The sequence below is a fragment of the Oculina patagonica genome, chromosome 11 (assembly GCF_052425735.1).
Source record: "Oculina patagonica isolate OP01 chromosome 11, crgOcupat, whole genome shotgun sequence".
Taxonomy (NCBI): domain Eukaryota; kingdom Metazoa; phylum Cnidaria; class Anthozoa; order Scleractinia; family Oculinidae; genus Oculina; species Oculina patagonica.
This window is the reverse complement of record NC_135768.1, coordinates 2962955-2983718: the sequence shown is the minus strand read 5'-3', so window position 1 is coordinate 2983718 and position 20764 is coordinate 2962955. Positions and strand designations below refer to the sequence as shown.

At 35.6% G+C, this 20764-nt stretch overlaps 2 protein-coding genes across 2 annotated transcripts in view; one reads left to right on the top strand and one right to left on the bottom strand.

Moving 5' to 3' along the window:
* LOC144631135 (uncharacterized) overlaps positions 1-9526 on the bottom strand; it is a 30982-nt gene extending 21456 nt beyond the window's left edge. Inside the window, exon 1 of the mRNA XM_078489526.1 lies at positions 9403-9526. The gene's annotated coding sequence lies outside the window, so the exon portion shown is untranslated. The remainder of the gene's footprint in view (positions 1-9402) is intronic.
* A 2600-nt stretch (positions 9527-12126) lies between these two features.
* On the top strand, positions 12127-19466 carry LOC144631115 (dnaJ homolog subfamily B member 11-like). Its single transcript, XM_078489497.1, has 9 exons — positions 12127-12305; positions 12384-12540; positions 14484-14587; positions 15513-15645; positions 16204-16429; positions 16650-16707; positions 16865-16976; positions 18262-18421; positions 18948-19466. The coding sequence occupies exons 1-9, from the start codon at positions 12169-12171 to the stop codon at positions 19001-19003; spliced, it is 1143 nt and encodes a 380-aa protein (XP_078345623.1). The 5' UTR covers positions 12127-12168; the 3' UTR covers positions 19004-19466.
* The last annotated feature ends 1298 nt before the right edge of the window (positions 19467-20764 follow it).

Sequence of the window (20764 nt, the reverse complement as noted above, 5' to 3'; positions counted from 1 at the left end):
TATAAAAATTTTTTGAAGTCTGTCCTTTTCACTAGTTCGATTTAAAACATGGAGTTTCCCTGTTTGAGCCTGAAAACGCGCCAGTTCCGGTGGAAATGTAGTCCAGTCCCTGAACTCTCTCTTCCGCGCGCGTTTTATAAGGGCTGAACCCAGGCGCGCGAAGAGAGAGTCCAGGGACTGGACTAGTGGAAATGTTGATCTAATCCCGCGCCAAAAACTCGCGCAAGTAAAAAGAAAATTCTGGCGAAGCGATTTGCTCACGCTGTCAGTGTGCACTATTGGATTTGTGCACGCTCGCGTATACTGAATTTGATAGACCTTATCACGGTCTTCGACGCCATCTTGACGAGTAGGCAAAGCGGGTAGAAATTACAGTGTTTGTATGGAAATCTGACGACAAATATCTTCAATAAAAATGGGATTCTGGACAACTTATGAATTGTGAAGTTAGGATGCTTGGTAAAAGTTTTTATTCGCCGAGTTTGGAGGATGTATTTGGGCTAGAAAGCGTTCAGTTACGTTTTTAATTTTTCATACATTTGTCTAGATTTTTTTCCGCTTGATTGACGCGGTTCGCCTTCATCAGAGTTCAGCAACACAACATCCATCCGAAAGACGCCTAGATCCTCGAGCGTGGCATATTTAGCAATTACAACAAGAGGCTTTTCTTGGAGTCGTGGCACTCCACTTTGGACAGCAACGCTGTAAACGACTGGGAAAGCGTTCCCTCGCGCTTATTAAAACCGTAAGAAGCGCACGGATTGGTAGCGCGAGCACATACGAACTTTTGCTGAACTCTGATGAAGGTGAACAGTGAAGTCACCGAAAATTTAGGTTGTAATAAACAGATCGGCTTAAAAAACAGTTTCACTTCATAAATGTCCTGTATACCGATCGCAATACTGGTTCCAGTATTTTCAATGTAAAACCTGTTGTTTATCAATATATAAACTGTTCCCATTTAAATATTTGTGTTTTTTTCCATTTGTGAAGTTTCGACATATATTTGAATTGAAAACACTGTTTAGCTTGTTAAAAGGTTTACAAGCTTCCACCCGAAAATAATTCATACAAAGTAGTTGGTTATCGAAATTTAAATAATTACGGCTGAACTCACGCCCCGTCCACATTAATCCGGATAAATTCGTTGGAAAACGGGGAAATTTAAAAACGCTGTATAAAATATTTTCTGCATGTCTACGCTAGTCCGGATAAAATTGAAAACGAATCTATTTTGGTCCAAAACGGATACATTTAAAATGCGCTTTCCAAATACCCACTTTGAAGAGCGTTTTCGAAAAGTTCCCTTTTCAAAATGTTTTCCGTCCACACGAAAAGGCAAAGCCGATGTTTTCAAATAAATCTACTTTGAATAGCGTTTTCGAAAAGCTTCCGAACAGTTTCTCGATCTTTATCCGGATTAGATGTGGGGGGGGCCCCCTATTTTTTAATTTATTAAATTATATTTTTTTAATAAAAAAAAAAAGATAAAAATAGTGTCACCTGTGAGTTTGTGTAATTAACTCAAGACACGTTTACACAGTTAATCTTATCTTCAGTTTTTCATTAGCTGTAAATTATAGAAACCCTTTTAAGACACTCTTACAGAACAAAAACCATTGAAGAGGTTCTTCACATCCGTTACCGAATCCGATTTTAATTGTTTCTTGTATATTAGTGGAATACCAGTATTTAAAGACGTTTCCTTCGTAAACAAGTTAAATATGGGGGGGGGGGGGGGTTTGGGGAGGGGGGGGGGGGGGGGGGGGGGTGAGTCCCCAGGGGTTTTTATTTTGAGAGAATTTTTTTTTTTTTTTTTTTCTTTTTTTTTTTTTTTTTTTTCTGCCCAAAAAATTCTTTGTTGGTGGGGGGAAAACGTTCTTTTTTTTTTTTCTTTTTTTAAAAAAAAAAATTCAAAAAAAAAAAAAAAAAAAAAATTAAAACAAAAAAAAAAAAAAAATTACGCCGCGCCCGCAATTTTCGGCACAAAAAAGGGGGGGGGCCCCCCCCCCCATTTTTTTTTTGGGGGGGGGGGTCCACCCCCCCTGCTCCGCCGCCTATGATTTCAACAACCACGACCTATGCAAATGTTCTGAAATATTGCATGCCATGAAACCCGGTCATTTGAACCTCAAATGAAAACGTTGTGTTTCAATTCGTTCACAAAAAAGCAATGAAAATCGTAAATGCAGAACATCTTGTTGCTTCGTTGCGGAGGAAAAAAAAACCCCGCGGTTTTGTTCGTTTGCAACGCAGGCTAAACGTCTTGTTGCTTACGAATAAAGAGAGTTTCCCATTCGAAGAAAAACGTGTTCTTACTTTTCAGTCCATTAACCTCGTTATACATAATTAATAATTGAGCACTGTTCTGAATTATTCCGTCTTTCGTCTTTTTAAATGGGGGTATAAAATTCAAAAACAAAAAATATTGACCGGTTGCTTTAATTCAATGTTAGGTTTCGTCGAAAGCAAAATGTTCTGACCGAAGCTCTCTTTGAAACTCTAGACCGCAAGCCTTAAATTAACTATTTCTGCTAGCTGGCTAGCTAGATCTAAAAGAAAGTCATTCTCTCATGACTAATTTCTCCAATGAAAAAAACTTTACTCAAAAGAAGGAAACTTAGTTGAGTGACCCTAAAGTTAAATTTTATCCCAAAAAGAGGCCAAGAACCTTTTTTCTGAGTCAACAAATGTTAATAATAAAACACCTTTTTACGTAAACAATGGTTTGGTGTGGAAAGGAAAAAAAATCCTGTTTTTAAGTTCTGGAGCTAAATTCTATTGTTCAAAATCTGTTTTAACCGAACTTTTACATATTGTGACTCGGGGCAGGATTTTTCCACGAAATTCTATTTGCTAACTATTTGGTAATAAGTTTTCGTTTAAATTTTCTTCGTTTTGTTTAAGAAGTTTGTTTTAGTTTTGATGGAAAATTATGACATAAATTAACTGGTTGTCGAAACAAAAGAAGAAAACCGTTTATCTCGAAACTAAAAAAAGGAAGACCGTTAATTTTTTTTTTGCCTTTTCAAGCAAAACGGAATACGTGCACTTTGCTTGGTAAGTAAAATTAAAATTTCATTGTCAATGCGTCATTTGTGGTTTTTGTTCATTTAACTCGAGTCAATTTAGTTTAGAATTAGTCCGTCTAAACTCCATAAACACCATAAAATCATTTTATTTTCCAATTCCCTTCTTCCTTTTATCGATTTTAAAAGGTTAGTTCTGTCGTGGAACAAACCTAGATGATTTAATGGTCGAAATCCCCTCAGTCAAAAGCGGTTGAAAACCTGTTGTTTATCAACAAGAGGAAACTGTTCTATTTGAATATTTGCGGTTTTTCCATTTGCGAAGTTTGGAATCTTTTTGTTGAGTAAATAATTTTCAATATATTATTAAACACCTGTTTACGTAAACACTGGTTTGGTTCGGAAAAAAATTCTTGTTTTTAAGTTCTGAACAAAATTATATTGTTAAAAATCTGTTTTTACCGAAATTTTATATATTGTGTCTCGGAGCAAGATTTTTCCACAAAATTCTTTTTACTAACGATTTGGTAATAAGTTTTCGTTTGAATTTTCTTCGTTTTGTCCAAGAAGTTTGTTTTAGTTTTGATGGAAAATTATGGCATAAATTTACTTGTTGTCGAAACAAAAAAAAACGTTTATCTCGAAACTAAAAAAAGGAAGACCGTTAATTTTTTTTGCCTTTTCAAGCAAAACGCAATACGTGCACTTTGCTTGGTAAGTAAAATTAAAATTTCATTATAAATGCGTCATTTGTGGTTTTTGTTCATTTACAAATGAACTGGAGTCACTTTCGTTTAGAATTTGTCCGTCTAAACTACAAAAAATATAATGCCATTTTATTTTGAATTTCCCTTCTTCCTTTCATCGTTTTTAAAAGGTTAGTTTTGTCGTGGAACAAACCTAGATTAATTAATTGTCAAAATCTCCCAAAAAGTATTGAAAACCTGTTGTTTGTCAACAAGTGGAAACAGTTCAATTTAAATATTTGCGGTTTTTTCCATTTGCGAAGTTTGGAATCTTTTGTTGAGTAAATAATTTTTAATATATTATTAAACACCTGTTTTCGTAAAAACTGGTTTGGTGCGGAAAAAAATTCTTGTTTTTAAGTTCTGAACAAAATTATATTGTTAAAAATCTGTTTTTACCGAAATTTTATATATTGTGACTCGGAGCAAGATTTTTCCACAAAATTCTTTTTACTAACGATTTGGTAATAAGTTTTCGTTTGAATTTTCTTTGTTTTGTTCAAGAAGTTTGTTTTAGTTTTGATGGAAAAATATATTACATAAATTTACTTGTTGTCGAAACATAAAAAAAACTGTTTATCTCGAACTAACGAAAGGAAGACCGTTAATTTTTATTGCGTTTTCAAGTAAAACGGAATTCGTGCACTTTGCTTGTTGAGTAAAATAAAAAATTTCCGTTATAAATGTGTCATTTGCGGTTTTTTGTTCATTTAACTCGAGTCACGTTCCATTTCATAGAATTAATCCATCTGAACTACAAAAACATTATTCATAAGTCATTTTACTTAAAATTTCCCTTATTCCTTCCATCGATTTTAAAAGGTTAGTTTTGTCGTGGAACAAACCTAGATGAATTTATTGTCAAAATCTCCCAAAAAGTATTGAAAACCTGTTGTTTATCAACAAGAGGAAACTGTTCTATTTGAATACTTGCGGTTTTATCCATTTGCGAAGTTTGGAATCTTTTTGTTGAGTAAATAATTTGTTAATATATTATTAAACACCTGTTTACGTAACACTGGTTTGGTTCGGAAAAAAATTCTTGTTTTTAAGTTCTGAACAAATTAAAATTATATTGTTAAAAATCTGTTTTTACCGAATTTTTTTATATTGTGACTCGGAGCAAGATTTTTTCACGAAATTCTTTTAACTAACGATTTGGTTACGAGTTTTCGTTTGAATTTTCCTCATTTTTCCAAGACATTTTTTTACCGTTTTGACGTAAAATTATATTACATAAATTACAGGTAACTGGTTGTCGAAACAAAAAAAGAAAACTGTTAATCTCGAAACTAAAAAAAAAGAGGACCGTTAATTTTTTGTGTTTTCAAGCAAAACGGAATTAGTGCACTTTGCTTGTTGAGTAAAATTAAAATTTCATCATAAATGCGTCATTTGTGGTTTTTGTTATTTAACTCGAGTCACTTTCGTTTAGAATTAGTCCGCCGTCTAAACTACAAAAATATCATGTCATTTTCCTTTGATCGAGAATTTCCCTTCTTCCTTTTATCGATTTTAAAAGGTTAGTTTTGTCGTGGAACAAACCTAGATTAATAAATTGTCAAAATCTCCCAAAAAGCATTGAAAACCTGTTGTTTATCAACAAGAGGAAACTGTTCAATTTGAATATTTGCGGTTTTTTCCATTTGCGAAGTTTCGAATCTTTTTGTTGAGTAAATAATTTTTAATATATTATTAAACACCTGTTTGGTGCGGAAAGAAAAATTCCTGTTTTTAAATTCTGGAGCAAAATTATACTGTTCAAACTGAGCATTTACTGAAGTTTTTTTTTCAATATTGTGACTCATAGCAAGACTTCTCCTCGAAATTCTCTTTGCTTATGATTTGACATTAAGTTTTCATTTGAATTTTCTTTGTTTTGTCCAAGAAGTTTGTTTTAGTTTTGATGAAAATTAACTGGTTGTCGAAAATATAAATCGAAAACCTTTAATTTTTTTGCGTTTACAAGCAAAACGAAACTTGTACACTTCGCTTGTTGAGTAAAATTTAAAATTGCGTTAAAAATGCGTCATTTGTGGTTTTTGTTTATTTAATTCGACTCACTTTTGTTTGGAATTTGTTCGTCTAAATTACAAAAACATCGTAAGTCATTTTACTTTGAATTTCACTTCTTTCGACGATCAGGTTAAATGTCTTGTTTTGTGATGAAACAGAACTGGATAAATTTATTGACGAAATCTAACAAAAAGCATTGAAAACCTGTTGTTTATCAACAATACGAAACTGTTCACTTAAAATATTTGTGGGTTTTTCCATCTGTGAAGTTTCGACCTATATTGAATTGAATACACTATTCACCCTTGCTAAAAGATTTATAATTGGTTCATTAAGTCGAGTCCGCTAATTTCGTTTTGCAAGGAATATTAATAATAGCATTCACTGGATTGTTTTCTGTCTCTGAGACAAAAAAATATATTGTTTATTAAGGCTTATTTGCAATATATAGTTTAACAAGGGAAAAGTGCACAGAATTGAAAAGCACTTGCTAAAGGCTCTCAGGGCTGAAACTTCCTGACAATGGAATATGTGATATATATATATATATATATATATTGGTTCTTGACTAGAAAGAAATACTTTGAAACAAGCCTAAAATTCTAAGTCAATCTTCATCGCAACGAAGAAGTAAAGTAAAAGGAACATTTTGCAACATTAATGCAAAAATGGAAAGTTTTGCGTCTTTGTCCAGCTTAAAAAATAATGAATGTGGATCAAGATTAAATTGGGACTCAGCATTTTTTTCCTTTTGAGAAATTTACCTTCGGCTGACTAAACTGGGCTTTTCCGCATAATTAACGATGGCAGAGGTGTTTGCTTTTGCCAAATTCTAGGCATTTTACAAAGATCTAGTATTCTTATTCAGTTAGTGTTCCAAACCACCTCGTGACGGCGTATGGATTGATGAATGCTGTTAAAGAAAAAGTCGGTTTTGATTAAACGCCGCAGAAGGCCAAACCCTTCTGTTTGAAATATTCAGCAGTGAAGCAATTTTTATGGAAAATATTTTTGAGACAGCAAAATATTTGTCTCGCGGGTTGGTAGAAAAATCGTTAAACACCTTCTGTCACGAAGAAAGATCTCAATTTTCATGGATTTCGTCCAGTTTTTATACATCAATGAATTTTTTTGACAACTGCCAGTGTTCAATTGAGTAGTTCCTCATATTTTTCTAGAAATAAGATTTAGCTTTCACCTGAAAATCAGAATTCATACAGAAGTGGTTGGCTATCGAAATTTAAATAACATCGAAACTATTTATCTTATTAATGAACTTGTGCAATTCTTTTAACCATGTCATTAAAAATGTGACATCTAGGCGAGTTTGCCTAATCAATTCAAGTCACGTTTTTTCGTCCAACCTTTAGCTTTGTCAAAAATTTTAACCTCTCTTTCGATACTCTTAAAAAATGATAGGCAAATCCCATCCATTTTACTCCTTCGGGCTCCTCGAGGCAAAATGTAACATACTGCGCTTATGAGCTTTTTATAGCCAGTTTGAAAGAAAGAAGTATTTATAATATACATTACAGTTTTTAGGTTTCTGTAAAAAAAAAATATATGCTCCAACCGAAACTCTTGCTAGACCGCAAACGTTCATCTGTTTGTGCAACTGCCCACCTGCCGAGACAGGAAGTCTTAATTTATTTGAAGTTTTGGGTGAAAATGAAGTCTTTTCTGGCGATGATAAAATTTTATTAGAAAAAGCAGGCGCTACCGGAAAATAAAGTAATTTAGGATTGCATTCAAACTTAAGGCGTATTTTCTTGCAACATACGCGTATAGCCGTCGTATTTGCCCGTTAGAATTTTGTATTGTTTTCGAGCTAAAAACAATAAAAAATTCCAACGGGCAGATGCGACGGCTATACGCGTATGTTGCAAATAAATCCACCCTTAGTTAAGTGTTCTTAAAAGTGGTATTTTATAACAAAGAAAGGCTGAGCCATTTTTGCTGAGTAAATAAATAGAAGTTGGTCTAAAGAACTTGTTTTTAAGGAAAAAATACATTATAGCAGAAACGAAAAACATCTTGTGTTGTCGGGGCCGAAATTGTATTGTTTCATCACCTTTTTGCAGATTTATAAAGGGAAAGTGTTCATTATTCGTGTTCCGGTGAAAACACTTGTAGCCCGATTAAACAGTGCCGTTAAATATGTGTCGTTTGTGTAAAAGCACTCCAGTTTATTTAGGCAAATTAGGAATCGTGTGCCGAAGAAACCGATAAAAAAGTATGAAAAAATAAGGAGTAGAAATTGTTCTTTTCTAAACTGCGGAGAGAGAAATTGAAATAAACCTGAAGTTCTTTTCTTAGTATTCGCGGGATAAATTCACTCGCTTATTTTACGAAATAAAAATGATTGCAATTTTAGGCGTTAGCGGATTGTGCTTCTAAAAGTGGCATATTACATGCTAATAGCAGTGCTCGAAATTTTGCCAAATTCGATGCCAAAATTATGCCTAGAATTCCCAAATTATGCTCCTGATTTCCGAAACATGCTCACAAAATGACGTTGATTATGTACATAGAGGCGCGCAATAACGACACCAAATTATGATGTTTTTTTTCCAAATAAACTGTTGTTGTAAGAGGCTTAGTAACTAAGCATGTCAGAACAAAGTCAATAGAACATACTACCTGAATTTAATTTATACACCATATATATTAAATTTTATAAATTTATGCTCCAAAAAGTGCTAAAATTTGCTAATTATGCCGTGGCAGTGCTCGTTTAAAAAAATATGTTTTTTTGCTCCAAGTATGCCAAAAATTATGCTAGCACAATCCGTCAAGGCCTAAATTCGTTCTGTAATCTTTTGTTCACCCAAGAAAAACGAATACAGTTTTCTCAAACTCTTGTCGCACTACTGACGTTTTGAAGATTTGCACGTTTTGACATAAGATTTTTTACCGCTCCGTATAGTTAGAATATTTTAGTGGCAGGAATAAGAACTACGTTTTTTGCTTTGCGTTTTTTGATGTCGCCCCCGCAGCGCGTTACGCAACGAAACCCTCCGAGCTCTCTCACAAAAGATCGATTTTATTGCATACTGCCGAGATGATTTCGATTCTAGCTGCAAGAGTTCATTAACATACCAGAATTTTTATTTTGTCACTCTCGGCATTTTAAGCAAGTCGCATCATACCATAAATAATTTTATGACAATATTATTTTTTTCTTTATAAACTTCTCTCGTTGAATTGAATTCCTACCGCCGAAAATGGGCGATGAACATACTCAAAACCAGCCACTCGAAATGTGAATATTTTCTGCCATAGTTTTGTCAGAAGCGAAATGAAATCTCGTTGTATTAGCGGTAACGAGTGTTCTTAAAAAAAGTGAGCCATGCGCGCTGTTTTAACCCTGCCACTTTATAAGTTCAGTTTAATAAATATAAAACCTAGTAAACTTTTTTCTTGTTTTTGAATAAACCTGTGACAACGTTATCGACCGTAAACGAGGATTTGAAGATTTTCATGTTTTTTCCTCCAGTGCAAATTAATATCTTTAAAACTAAGGTCAACTAAGTACTTCAAATTATTTATAAAACACAATAACTTTTGGTTAACGCAAGAATGCATACTTAGTAATAAAATGTTCCGCCTACCTTCGCCTTGGGTGTTCCTTTTGGCACTCCTTCACAAAACTAAGCACACCTAACTGACGGAAAAGGTTTTAAATCTTCCGTGGACAAACTGCAACACAGTTAAACAGGTGGTTGAAATATAATGCCATTATTTACCTACTAGCCTGACAGATATAATATCGTTGTTGGAATTCCGGGGGAGAGTCCTATATATTAAAAGGGCGTGAATGCTCTTCGGAAAATTTGACTGATTAAACTCCTCAGAAGAAGATCACAATAAATACATTGTCTTCGAATGCTTTCATCTGTAAAAACTTTAAAGATTTATTGTCCCATTGATCCAGACCGACGACATAGTTTGACGGCTTTTTTATTTCTGTGCGTCCAACCCTAAAAGAGAGCTTTCTTGAACACCCCAACTCCCCCCCCCCCTCCCCTCCCGTCCTACGCACACACAATCCGGGATGAAATTATAATAAACAAAATATTTAAGCTCCAAACTAATTATTAGAATGCATGATATGGTATTGAAATTTTTTATAACAATATTTAACAGGTTAGCCTCGCAAAATACTCGTCATTTTTCATCGATTCTAACAAAAAGAAACTAAAAAAATGCATCGTGACATTGTGTGAATTTATCACTTTACGTGCCAAGGCCTTAAGTTAATATTTTATAACTTAAAGTTATGACAGGAAGTTTATTTTGCAGACAGGAACTTAATTAATAACAAAAATGACTTCAAAATAGAGAGGATAGTAAAACCATAACAAGACTTTTCACCGCGAGGACTAAGCTACAGAGTTCTCTTATATGTAGTCCTTCTACAGTGCAGCCCCGTTATAACGATATACTAAGGGAGCAGTGAAATTATATTGTTATATCGAGACTCCCGATATAACGATATGGCCGTAAAATAGCCGAAAATATCGTTATATCGGGGTAAAATGTAAATGTCATTTTTTAATGCATATTATTTAATTCACTTGTAATGAGTATCAAATAATTAAAGTTACAAGAAAACGCAGGTACAAAGGCATCGACCTTGAAATCCCGGCGACGTATACGTTTGGTCACAAGAAGGAGTCAAGCAAGACATTACTGTTATGTTATTGTATTAAATATAATTTTTACTGATTTAAATTGTAACTGTGTACTGATACTGTAATATCGTTATATCGGGGAAGATTCTACGCTCGGTCCGCTGAATTCACATCGTTATATCAGGAATATCGTTATATCGAAGATCGTTATATCGGGGTTCTGCTCCATACCGCATTTTACTGTAACTTTTGCCGGGACATAGCATATTCATCGTTATATCGAGGATCGTTATATCGGGGTTGCACTGTATATATAAAGAAACCTAGTGTTTTTTTACAAAAAAGCGTCAACATTATTAAATAAAAACATTGTCTTCTCTGTATTAAAATTGTATGGATAACTACAAGGAAAAAGGCGTTTTGAATTTTTATCAAGTATTACGAATTCAAACTTTTTCGCACTGTGATATCGCACAGACTATTATAATTATGTACTTAAGACGGAATCCACTAGGAAGTCGAGTAATATTTATTAAAGTTGGACAAAAATCAATTTCCAGAATAATTTAAATCCTATTGCGTTATTTCCTACTCTTAATAAAAGGTAAAGATGTAAGTAATTATCCGTGATAACACCAACAACAATTTCTTATCAGAGTCTGAAAAAATGAATTTCAAAGTTTACAAGGTAGGGGCAAAATCTCACGTGTAGCCATTTTGTAAATTCGTCTTAAGCGATTCAGTGGAATTCAGCGGAACTTCAAAATGTGTTTTCGATGTGTGGTGTTGTTAGAAAAGATTTCTTTCGATAAAATATTTGAAGCAGTAACACAAAAGCTTGCAATCAGGTGGAAATAGTTTTGGTATATAATTTTGTCCAATAACTACTCGAAGTCCTGGCGAATTTCCTCTTAATTGCTAAGTTGCCATAGGCCAGCCGTAAGGAAACAGACAGTAAAACAGAACTAGTGATTTAAAGGGACTATGTCACGGATTTTAACAGATTTTTGAATAGCCAAAATTTATAATTGTGTGGTAAGGAAACTTAAAATTAATGGTCCAAATAGAAAAATAAGAAAAATAAGCCACACTATGGGTGGGGTGCGGAGCAAAAAAGTCTTTCTTAATCGATCTAGGTATTTGCGTGTTGTATTAATAATTAAAGAAAACATTTTGCAACTGGAGACTTTGAACACGTATAAAATTCTAGCTGAAACTGACGTGCTTCTAAACATGTTCAAAGGCGCTGGAATGGTCAACAAATGGTGCTATGAATAGCTAGCAGGCAGCGCGATTTTTTTTATTTTTATCCCGGGCCCGGACTTTTATAGAGCGAGCGTTCATATATTCATAACTGTTCATAAAATGCATCCATAAAACGGACTTGTGTAAATGTTGTCAAACTTTCTGTCACTCGGAGCCTCGCTCGACTTAAGAACGAAGAAAATATTCTTTGTTTCGACAGCGAAAATGTTCCATAAAATGATCTCCGAAGAATTCCGGAGATCTCCCGATCATATTTCGCAATTCCGTGTTCATCAGCCTTACTCCGTAATCACGTTTTTTTCTTTTCAAAATCGCGAGAGTTACCACAGGCATGGTGGCCTTAAGCAAATTTATGTTCGTCTACACTTACTAAGCTTTACTTAGAATTTTATTTTTTCGCCCCAAGAAGCTCCTAGAAAAAAAAAATAAAAATAAATAAAAGTTTGCAGAAGAGACGATCGCAAGTGATCTTGGGATATGCGAATGGTAAAGTTCCCAGAATCCTTTGTCGTTTCCTTCTGTCAAGAGAAGCGCTTTGCCGGCAAAATGGCCGACTTACACGTGTATTTTATCTCAGCTCTGGTTTTATCTTGCTGTTTACAAATTTTAGCGGGGTATGCGAGTCTTGCTCTTCTGTAGTTGTTAGAATTCATAGCTCTTGCGTCTAAAATATTTTTGTTTATTTTTATCAGGAGGGATTTTTACACCATTTTAGGCGTCCCTCGAGACGCCAGTAAGAATCAGATAAAGAGAGCGTACAGAAAGCTAGCAATGAAATGGCACCCAGATAAAAACAAAGATGACCCTCAGGCACAAGAAAGATTTCAAGACTTGAGCGCTGCATATGAGGTTTGTTTATCATAAACAATTTTAAGTTAATGCATTGGGCAGACGAGCTACCGGCAGACCTGCCTTGAAATTCAAAATGAATGATGAATAATTAGCAAGGTTTAAGCTTGGCATGTTCTATAAAGAGCTTCCAGCTTAAAATAACTGCAGTACTCAGTAAAACCAAGATTAAATCCTAGCAAATATCCAAATATCCACTCCTTGCATTGTACTAGTTTTACATTAAGTTCACGTAATTTTTTTTATTATTCGGAAATTGGAAAGCTATGCTAAGCTACTTTGTATGCACGCTGGTATAAGCTTATGTTTTCCACTACAACTAAATCTAACTCCAGGAAAATAAATTTCACTCACGACCGAGAGCTAAAAGACGCCGACTTAAAGTATTTCTCTAGACGGAAACATTTGACTGAACATATGTTTCGCACAATTGCGTGAGATACGAAATATGCAGTTTTGTCCGGTTTCTGGTTCTTCCGTCCGTTCGAACTCTTGCACATTTGTGCAAGTTACAGACACGCCGAATCAATAATCATTAACTTTGTGCTTTCTAATTTTAAAGCGGTGGCAAATTTATTTTTCTTTTCTTGAAGTTTGTCAGTTTTATAAATATGTCTATATGAAAACTCAGTTCAGTTTTGTGTATTATGTAAATAGGTCAAGGTGTCTCTCTGTGATTGGTTCATTCTAGGCGTTATAATCCCATGTAAATACAGCTCTCAAAAGCTTATTAAAGTTGCACCATTTTTTTATAAAGTTAAAGCATTGAATTTTCAAAGGTGTTACCATGTGTTTTAACATTGTAAAGAAATGAAGTTCCAGATTTTATTGTCATATTTTAGTCTTCCTTTTTCCACTGATACAACTCCTACAGGTGGCATATTGTAAATTCTTTATTTGGCTGATTGATATTTTGTTGTGGCTGTCTTGTCTAAAAGTATCAGAATGCAAGGACAGTGAAATTTACAGTTTTCCCAGCTCAGCGTTCACTCTCATTTAGTCCTAATTGATAGGTTTTATCAACCGGAGGTTATTCCATTGAGAAGTTTTTCAGCAACAAAAATTGAGTTTGATGTCGAAAAAGTGGGTCCATTTTTCCATGGCCAAGACTAGCGTAATTTATTTCAAATTTGTGACAAAGGAAATTGTTCAGATTGACTTAACTGTAATAGTGGATAAGGTCATCCCAATGATAAGTTTCATTTCCCATCGCCCCCTCTCTTGTGATGGTGGGTTGGTCGGTCGGGCAAAAAAAAAAAAGAATAAACACTTTAAGGGGCCTGTGTTCGTTTAAGAAGCCAGGAGATGCAGAACCGAAAGATTTTGTTTCAGTCAATGGCCCGATTTATACTAGAGACGGATGATCCGTCCGGACGAACTTGCATTTTAATTAGGCGAGCATTTTTTAGTTTGTGCTATAATTCGTCTGTGTATAAATACGGGCAAACAGACAGATTATCGGTCCAGACCAACTATCTTCATACCGGTAATTCGTCTTGGCAGACAAATTATGAAGATAGTTTGTCTAGAATTTTTTTTTAACATTTCAACCCTCCAAGTTTAAGACTGCTCAATTTTGGTCGCCAGTGAAAAATTTAGTCGCTATATTAAGCTCATGCTTTCAATCTTTCTTCTCAATTTTAGTCTCCAGCTCCAAAATTTTAGTTGCCATGGCGACTAAAATGGTCTTAACTTGGAGGATTGCATTTCGAAAAAACATGGGTCGGTCATGCAATGGGAAACGAAACATTTTATTGGGATGGCCTAAGAAAAGTGTGAGCGCAAGAGGCAACTATCTGTGGCTAGAAAAGTAACTAAGTAAGAAACTTCATTTAATCATCATTTAATCATCTCCTTGGCATGCCATTTTTTTAAGCAGGTTTTTTTTCAAGGGGCTCATTTTTGAATTTTCTAATTATAATGTGTTACTATTCTTCCTTAAGGTGTTAGCTGATGACGAGAAAAGAAAGGTCTATGACAGACATGGAGAGGATGGACTAAAAAACATGAACCACGGCGATCCCTTTGGCGGTGATCCATTTTCAAGGTACAATGTGTACTGTAGATACAGCAAAATCACAATTTCTCAAACCCTTAATTATTTAAATCTCATGTTATCTTGAGTTGAACAGAATAGTTTTATCCCGGATTTCTCAAACTGCCCGATTTTTTTTACCAATCAGGATACCACTGTACGTTGGTTTAGTACTTTTCTGTTTGAACAAAGAGTTAACAATGTTCAGTGCCGTTTTGTATTACTACAGCCCTTTCTATGTCTAAAGTTCAGGGATATACCTGATTGAAGAATCGTTGAAAAGCATAAACCATGACCGATGCGACCCAAATGTTTACTGGGAAATCGGAAAAAATAATCTTCGTCTTTCACAGAATAAACATGATAATAAGACAGGTTGCATAAATCATGCTCGTAAGACTCTAACAAAAGCAAATATCTTGATTATCAATAAAAAGAATATTAACAAACTTACCAAGGCTATCTTCCCAGAATACCATTGACTGATGCGACCCATATTTTATCGTTCTGACATGGTTTATGCATGATCAGCGTTCCTTCAATTAGGTATACTTGTATACCCGTTCAAAAATGGCAGTTGTTTATGACTAAAAAATCCTACAGAGGAGTATATTTAATAACTAAAATGGATTTTGAACCTGCCTCATGGACAACATTCCTTAAATTCCAAAAACCAATGATTACTTTTATTTGACATACGATGAGGAAGTTAGTAACTTAATATGGAAAATTTGAAATATGCGAGAGTGTGTATGTCTGCTTGAGGGATTACAGCCAAACAAGTGATCAAACACCTATTAAGCGACCAACCTCTTTTAAGTGAGTTCTACGGTCGTATCTTTCTCACAAATTGCTTTACTTGCCTAACATTATCATTGATATCAACATCTAGTGAAAACAAATATTAATGATTTACTCAAAATTGTTCACTTTATAGTTTCTTTGGAGGGTTTGGATTTCATTTTGAAGGAGCACAGCATTCACATCAACGCGAGGTTCCTCGTGGCAGTGATATACAAATGGACTTAGAAGTCACATTGGAAGAACTTTACAATGGCAATTTTATAGAGGTGAGCTTTAGGCCTTTTTATCTTGACACATGAAGTACATGAGGCCACTGAGGAGGGCCCTTTCGGGAAGCACAATATGGCTCCAACTTGCTAGAAGAGCAACGTACTGGGAAATCAATCTTCCTTGCAGTCCCTTGTCCAATGGGCAAGGGTTCAGGCAAGTCCTCTGCCGACTTAATTTAACTATGGAGGGGGACAGAGTGGAAGACTGGGAGAAAAGGGGGAGGAAGCGGAAGAAGAGAAGGCAGGAAGCGGGATTCCTAAGGTGGCGGGAACCGGGTGAAATAGATATGGGACCAAGAGGAGAGAATGGCTGCAGAAAGGGGCTGGAGGTGGGAGTAAAAAATACGGGAAGCAGGAGTAAAAGACACGGGAGGTGGAAGGTTCAGATCCCCCTGTCCCCCTCCACTTAATTCCTCGATAACACTTTGGTTTGCCTCCTGCCAGCTGGGATTTTTAACCATGACTTTATAATAAATATTTGTTTCCTCTGTTTGAGCGACATGCCTGGAAGAGTACAACTCTTGCTCAGATATGTCTTTTGGCTCCTGTCCACAGGTGCTACGTATCAAGCCAGTGGCTGAGAACGTTCCTGGAACAAGGAAGTGCAACTGCCGGCAAGAAATGAGAACGACACAACTGGGTCCAGGCAGATTTCAAATGTCACCTGTTGACATCTGTGACGAGTGTCCCGCTGTCTCTTATGTCACCAAGGAGAAACTTTTAGAGGTTGAAGTGGAGCCTGGAATGAGAGACGGGCAGGAATATCCATTTATTGCAGAGGGTATGGAAATACATGTGTGATATTATTTCACTTTTCAGTAACATGTAAACTCTACTCACTGGTTAATACTTTTCGCAGTTTTCAATCATCTAATATGCAGACCTCTCAGAAAACAGAGAAATGGAGATGAATCAAAACTTGTTAGACATGGAACTTTAAAAAAAGTTTATTCCAACTATACTTCCGTTGACCAAATTTTTTATATTTCCCTTTTTTACAGGCGAACCTCACATCGACGGTGAGCCGGGAGATTTGAAGTTCATCATTAGAGAAAAACGGTACTGTAGTGTTGGATATTATATGGTTTTTGCTGCCGCGGCAATGCTTATGAGTACTGTTTTTTCCTTTACTGCATTTGTAGAACATGACCTATCCATCTCCACTGCCTGTGCCATACTTGAGTTCTAATCTTTTTGTTTCCCTTTGCTTTACTAGGCATGAGAGATTTCAAAGGAGAGGAGATGATCTTTATACAAATGTGACTGTAGCTTTAATCGATGCCTTAAATGGATTTGAAATGGATATAGATCATTTAGATGGTCACAAGGTTAGAAGTTGTGCTAGTACGAACTTTATACATGTCCCAGGGGGGGGGGGGGGTACTCTGGCTTGTAAATGATGGGGATGATCGAAGGATTTTTTTGGGTGACTTGATATAAATAGGGGATTTTTTTGGGTATTAAAAACGAACTAAAGTGCCTTGGCGCGGTCTTGGTGTATTTATAGTGTGATGAATAAACAAACACGAGTGTTTAATTTTTTTATGATTTTCTTTGTGTTATATTATTGCCCCTGCTGCCATTTTATTGTTAATTTGACAAGGGATTTTTTGGGGGTTATTTTTGGTCCAGGGATTTTTTTGGGTAATGTCGGAAGACTTAGCCTGGATTTTTTTGGGTCCTGAGTTTTGCCTCCATTCGATCATCCCCGTCATTTACAAGCCGGAGTACCCCCCCCCCCTGGGATACATGTACTTGAAATGTATCATAATTTATTATACCGCACTGACTTTTTCATGGGTCTTTCGTTTCAAGATTTTTTTTGTAATAGAAAAAAATAACCAAAAATTAGTCTCAAGAAGTCTCAAGAAAATACCCGGTAGTAACTATAATAAGGTAAATATTGATTGTGTAACATGAAGCAGTGAGGAGTATTGCTTGTCCCCCTGGATGAGATGTAACAATCTTGGACAAAACTGTTGAAACACTTGGGCAGATTTCCACTAATTAAGTACCACAGTTCAGTTTTTCAACACCCTCCACCCTTATTTCAATGTTGTTAATGCTGTTGTGTTGTGAAAACAAAGCCTGGCGAGCTGCAAACCCCATGAAACAAAATTGAGTAGGGGGAGAGGGGGAAAAAATATTTTTAACTGCTTGCAGGTCAGGGCATTTGCGAAAAATGAGTGAAATTCAGTTGTTTCAATTAGTTCTGTCCAAGATTGTAGTACATTGCAGGTTACTCCCAGCATTCAAGCCTGTTGAGGAGCATACAAGCATAGACGTTATCTTGTTTACTACAATGGCATAAAGGAAAACAAATGGACAGACACTACAAGTTTCAATTATGTGGTTCAAGAAAATGACCATACTCCCCCCACAGAAGGGATTTGGAAATTCCTGGGGGTGGGGGAGGGGGTCTCAATGGCCATAAACTTTAAGGAAATGTATGAACCTTAAGTGGAATTTTTGGAGGGTTGGGGGGGAGTGTTAGGAAAAATCCCTTCCGTGAGGGGGGTGGGTATGGATATTTCCCGGAACCACACATTGCTTGTCGGGGATCATTGAAGTGCCCTTTAGCTGCATAAACACTGACTTGTGTTGCATCGATAGGTGCATGTAGTGCGGGAAAAAATCACATGGCCAGGAGCTCGCATAAAAAAGAAAGAGGAAGGAATGCCGAACTATGAAAACAATCACGTTAAAGGAGATCTTTATATCACTTTTGATGTTGAATTTCCAAGAGGTGGCCTATCAGATAGTGATAAAGATGGTAGGTTATGGCTTGTTCTCAGATACAAGCATGTCTTGTTTTTATGTTTATTTGGAGTACTCAAAAATATTGACTTTTATTTTTGTGTTGACTGTTTTGTTTTTACTGATTTTAAGTTTAACTATTAAAACAGAGTGCAAAGAAATAGAACTTTCCCTGCTGTTTGGGTAAGCTGAAGCCAGGATGCACTAACCCGAAGGTCATAACTTTTCACCAGCCCAAAAATCCTCATAAGCATGAAAAAATGTTCCCCATAAAGTGTCACTCGCCCATCGCGCAAGTGAAGAATAAAATCCACTAGCTCGACTGCAAAATTCACTAGCCCTGGGCTATCAGACATGCACTTCTTTGCACGCTGCTAAATGTACAAACATTTGCTCTTGGTGTGTTGTTACAGAAAAAAATCTATCCCTTCCCCTCCCCCCTAAGTCATGTTTCTTTTGCTACCTCGAATCTGTTATTCAAAGGTTATATGCTAGAAATAGGGGATTCATTATTTACCTTATGTTTTCTTGTCTTTTTTCAGCTCTAAAGAGTATTTTAAAGCAAGAGTCACAACAAAAAGCTTACAATGGACTCTAGTTTAATCATTAAAGGAAATTTCAATAATTTTACAATTTAGGTAGTGTAATGTATTTTTCAGGTCTTTAATACCGTACAAAAAGCTTTTAAATACCATTAACATGCACAAGAGAGGCTGATAAAGTCTATTTGACTCTGTAATGCTTTTTTTCTTTATCCGGTTTTACACTTTACTTGGTCATAATGTGTTCCAGAAAATATCTATACTCTCCCACGGTTAGTTGTTGGAAGCTTACAGTCTTGAAACAAATGTTATGAACAGTTTTATGTGGCAAATTATTTGCAAAATTTGGACAAGGTTGTGGGTATTGTTCAAGATTGAAAAGCACTGAATAATTGTATTGATACTTGTTGTAAATAAGGTCAAATTTTAGAACGAAAACATGTTTTGAAAATAATTTGTTTCGATTGTGGTGGTGTACAATTCTTGAAGCAGTAAATAAAGATTTGCTACATTGCCTCTCATGTTGTGTAACTCTTTTTAAACTTAACATATTTTATTCGATTAAGCGCCCCGGGCACTTAATAAATTTTTGGAGCTTGAGAGTGGGCACTTATTCAAAGCTGGGCGCTATTTAAATTTTCACCATTTTTGGGGAGTACCGGTAGTTAGTTTATTTTGCAACAAAACAATGAATAACAATAAAATGTGAAGATGTAACTTTACAGCAAGGCGCCCAAAAGTGTGACCACTTTTAATTTATTCACATTCTTCAGTGCAGATTTAATCCAATCAGAAGTCAACTAGAACCTGTCCTTGGCTTCTGATTAGATGGTGGTTGCACGAAAGAATGTAAATTTATTTAAGGTGGTCACACTTTTGGACGCCTTGCTGTAACTGTTTATTGAAAGTTTTTGTAAAATACTAAGAAAATTCAGTCTTCGCGGGGAAGTCTCTCAGTACTACTAAGTCAATTTCAATCGCAATTTCAATAATAGTCATACTCCTTTTGTGCACTTCAGGGTTATGAGGCTGGGCGCTTATTAACTTTTCCTACCTACAGAGTGGGCGCTTATTCGAGGTTGGGAGCTTAATCAAATAAATACCTAACAGTAATTTGGATATTTAGAGTGGGTAGACGGACTTGTTTCCAGCTAAAAAATTGTCTGTTCTGATCACAAGGCTGGGTTGCAATGTACACGATACTTGTGATTGTGAAGCACTGCTCACCACCAGAACTCAAAGACACATGATAAACTAATTACTGGTAACTTTAAACACAGTTACCATATTACATATTGTTTAATTAATGTTTTGCTAGTGTCTTGGAGGTCAATAAATAAAAAATAATTATCAATTATTGGACGAGGTTGAGCAAGTTATCATGATTTGTCAGTGGCATAATTTATCATAATTTTAGGAGGCAGCTTGGCCTAGTGGTAAGGGCGCTGGACTTGTAATACAGAGGTCACAGGTTCAAAAAACTCCTCCCTGCGACTAGATGGATTTGTGTTCGGTCGTCCTGAATTCAACTGCTCCACGCTTTGTAAATAGCCAACTGATCAGCCTCCTACCAGTTGGGTTTTAAACAAGTTTATGTTCGATTTGCAATATTTGTTTATTTATTTACAGTGTCCTCAATTAGCACAGTAATGCTAAATACACTAAAATAAAGTGATTTTGGTGAGCAGATCCATTTTTTGCCAAGGCCGAAGGCTAAGGCAAATAATTGATCTCCGAGACACTGACAAATCGCAATATTTTGTAAAACCGAGTTTAATAATTGTTTATTATTTTATATTACCGGTAATTGACCTTCA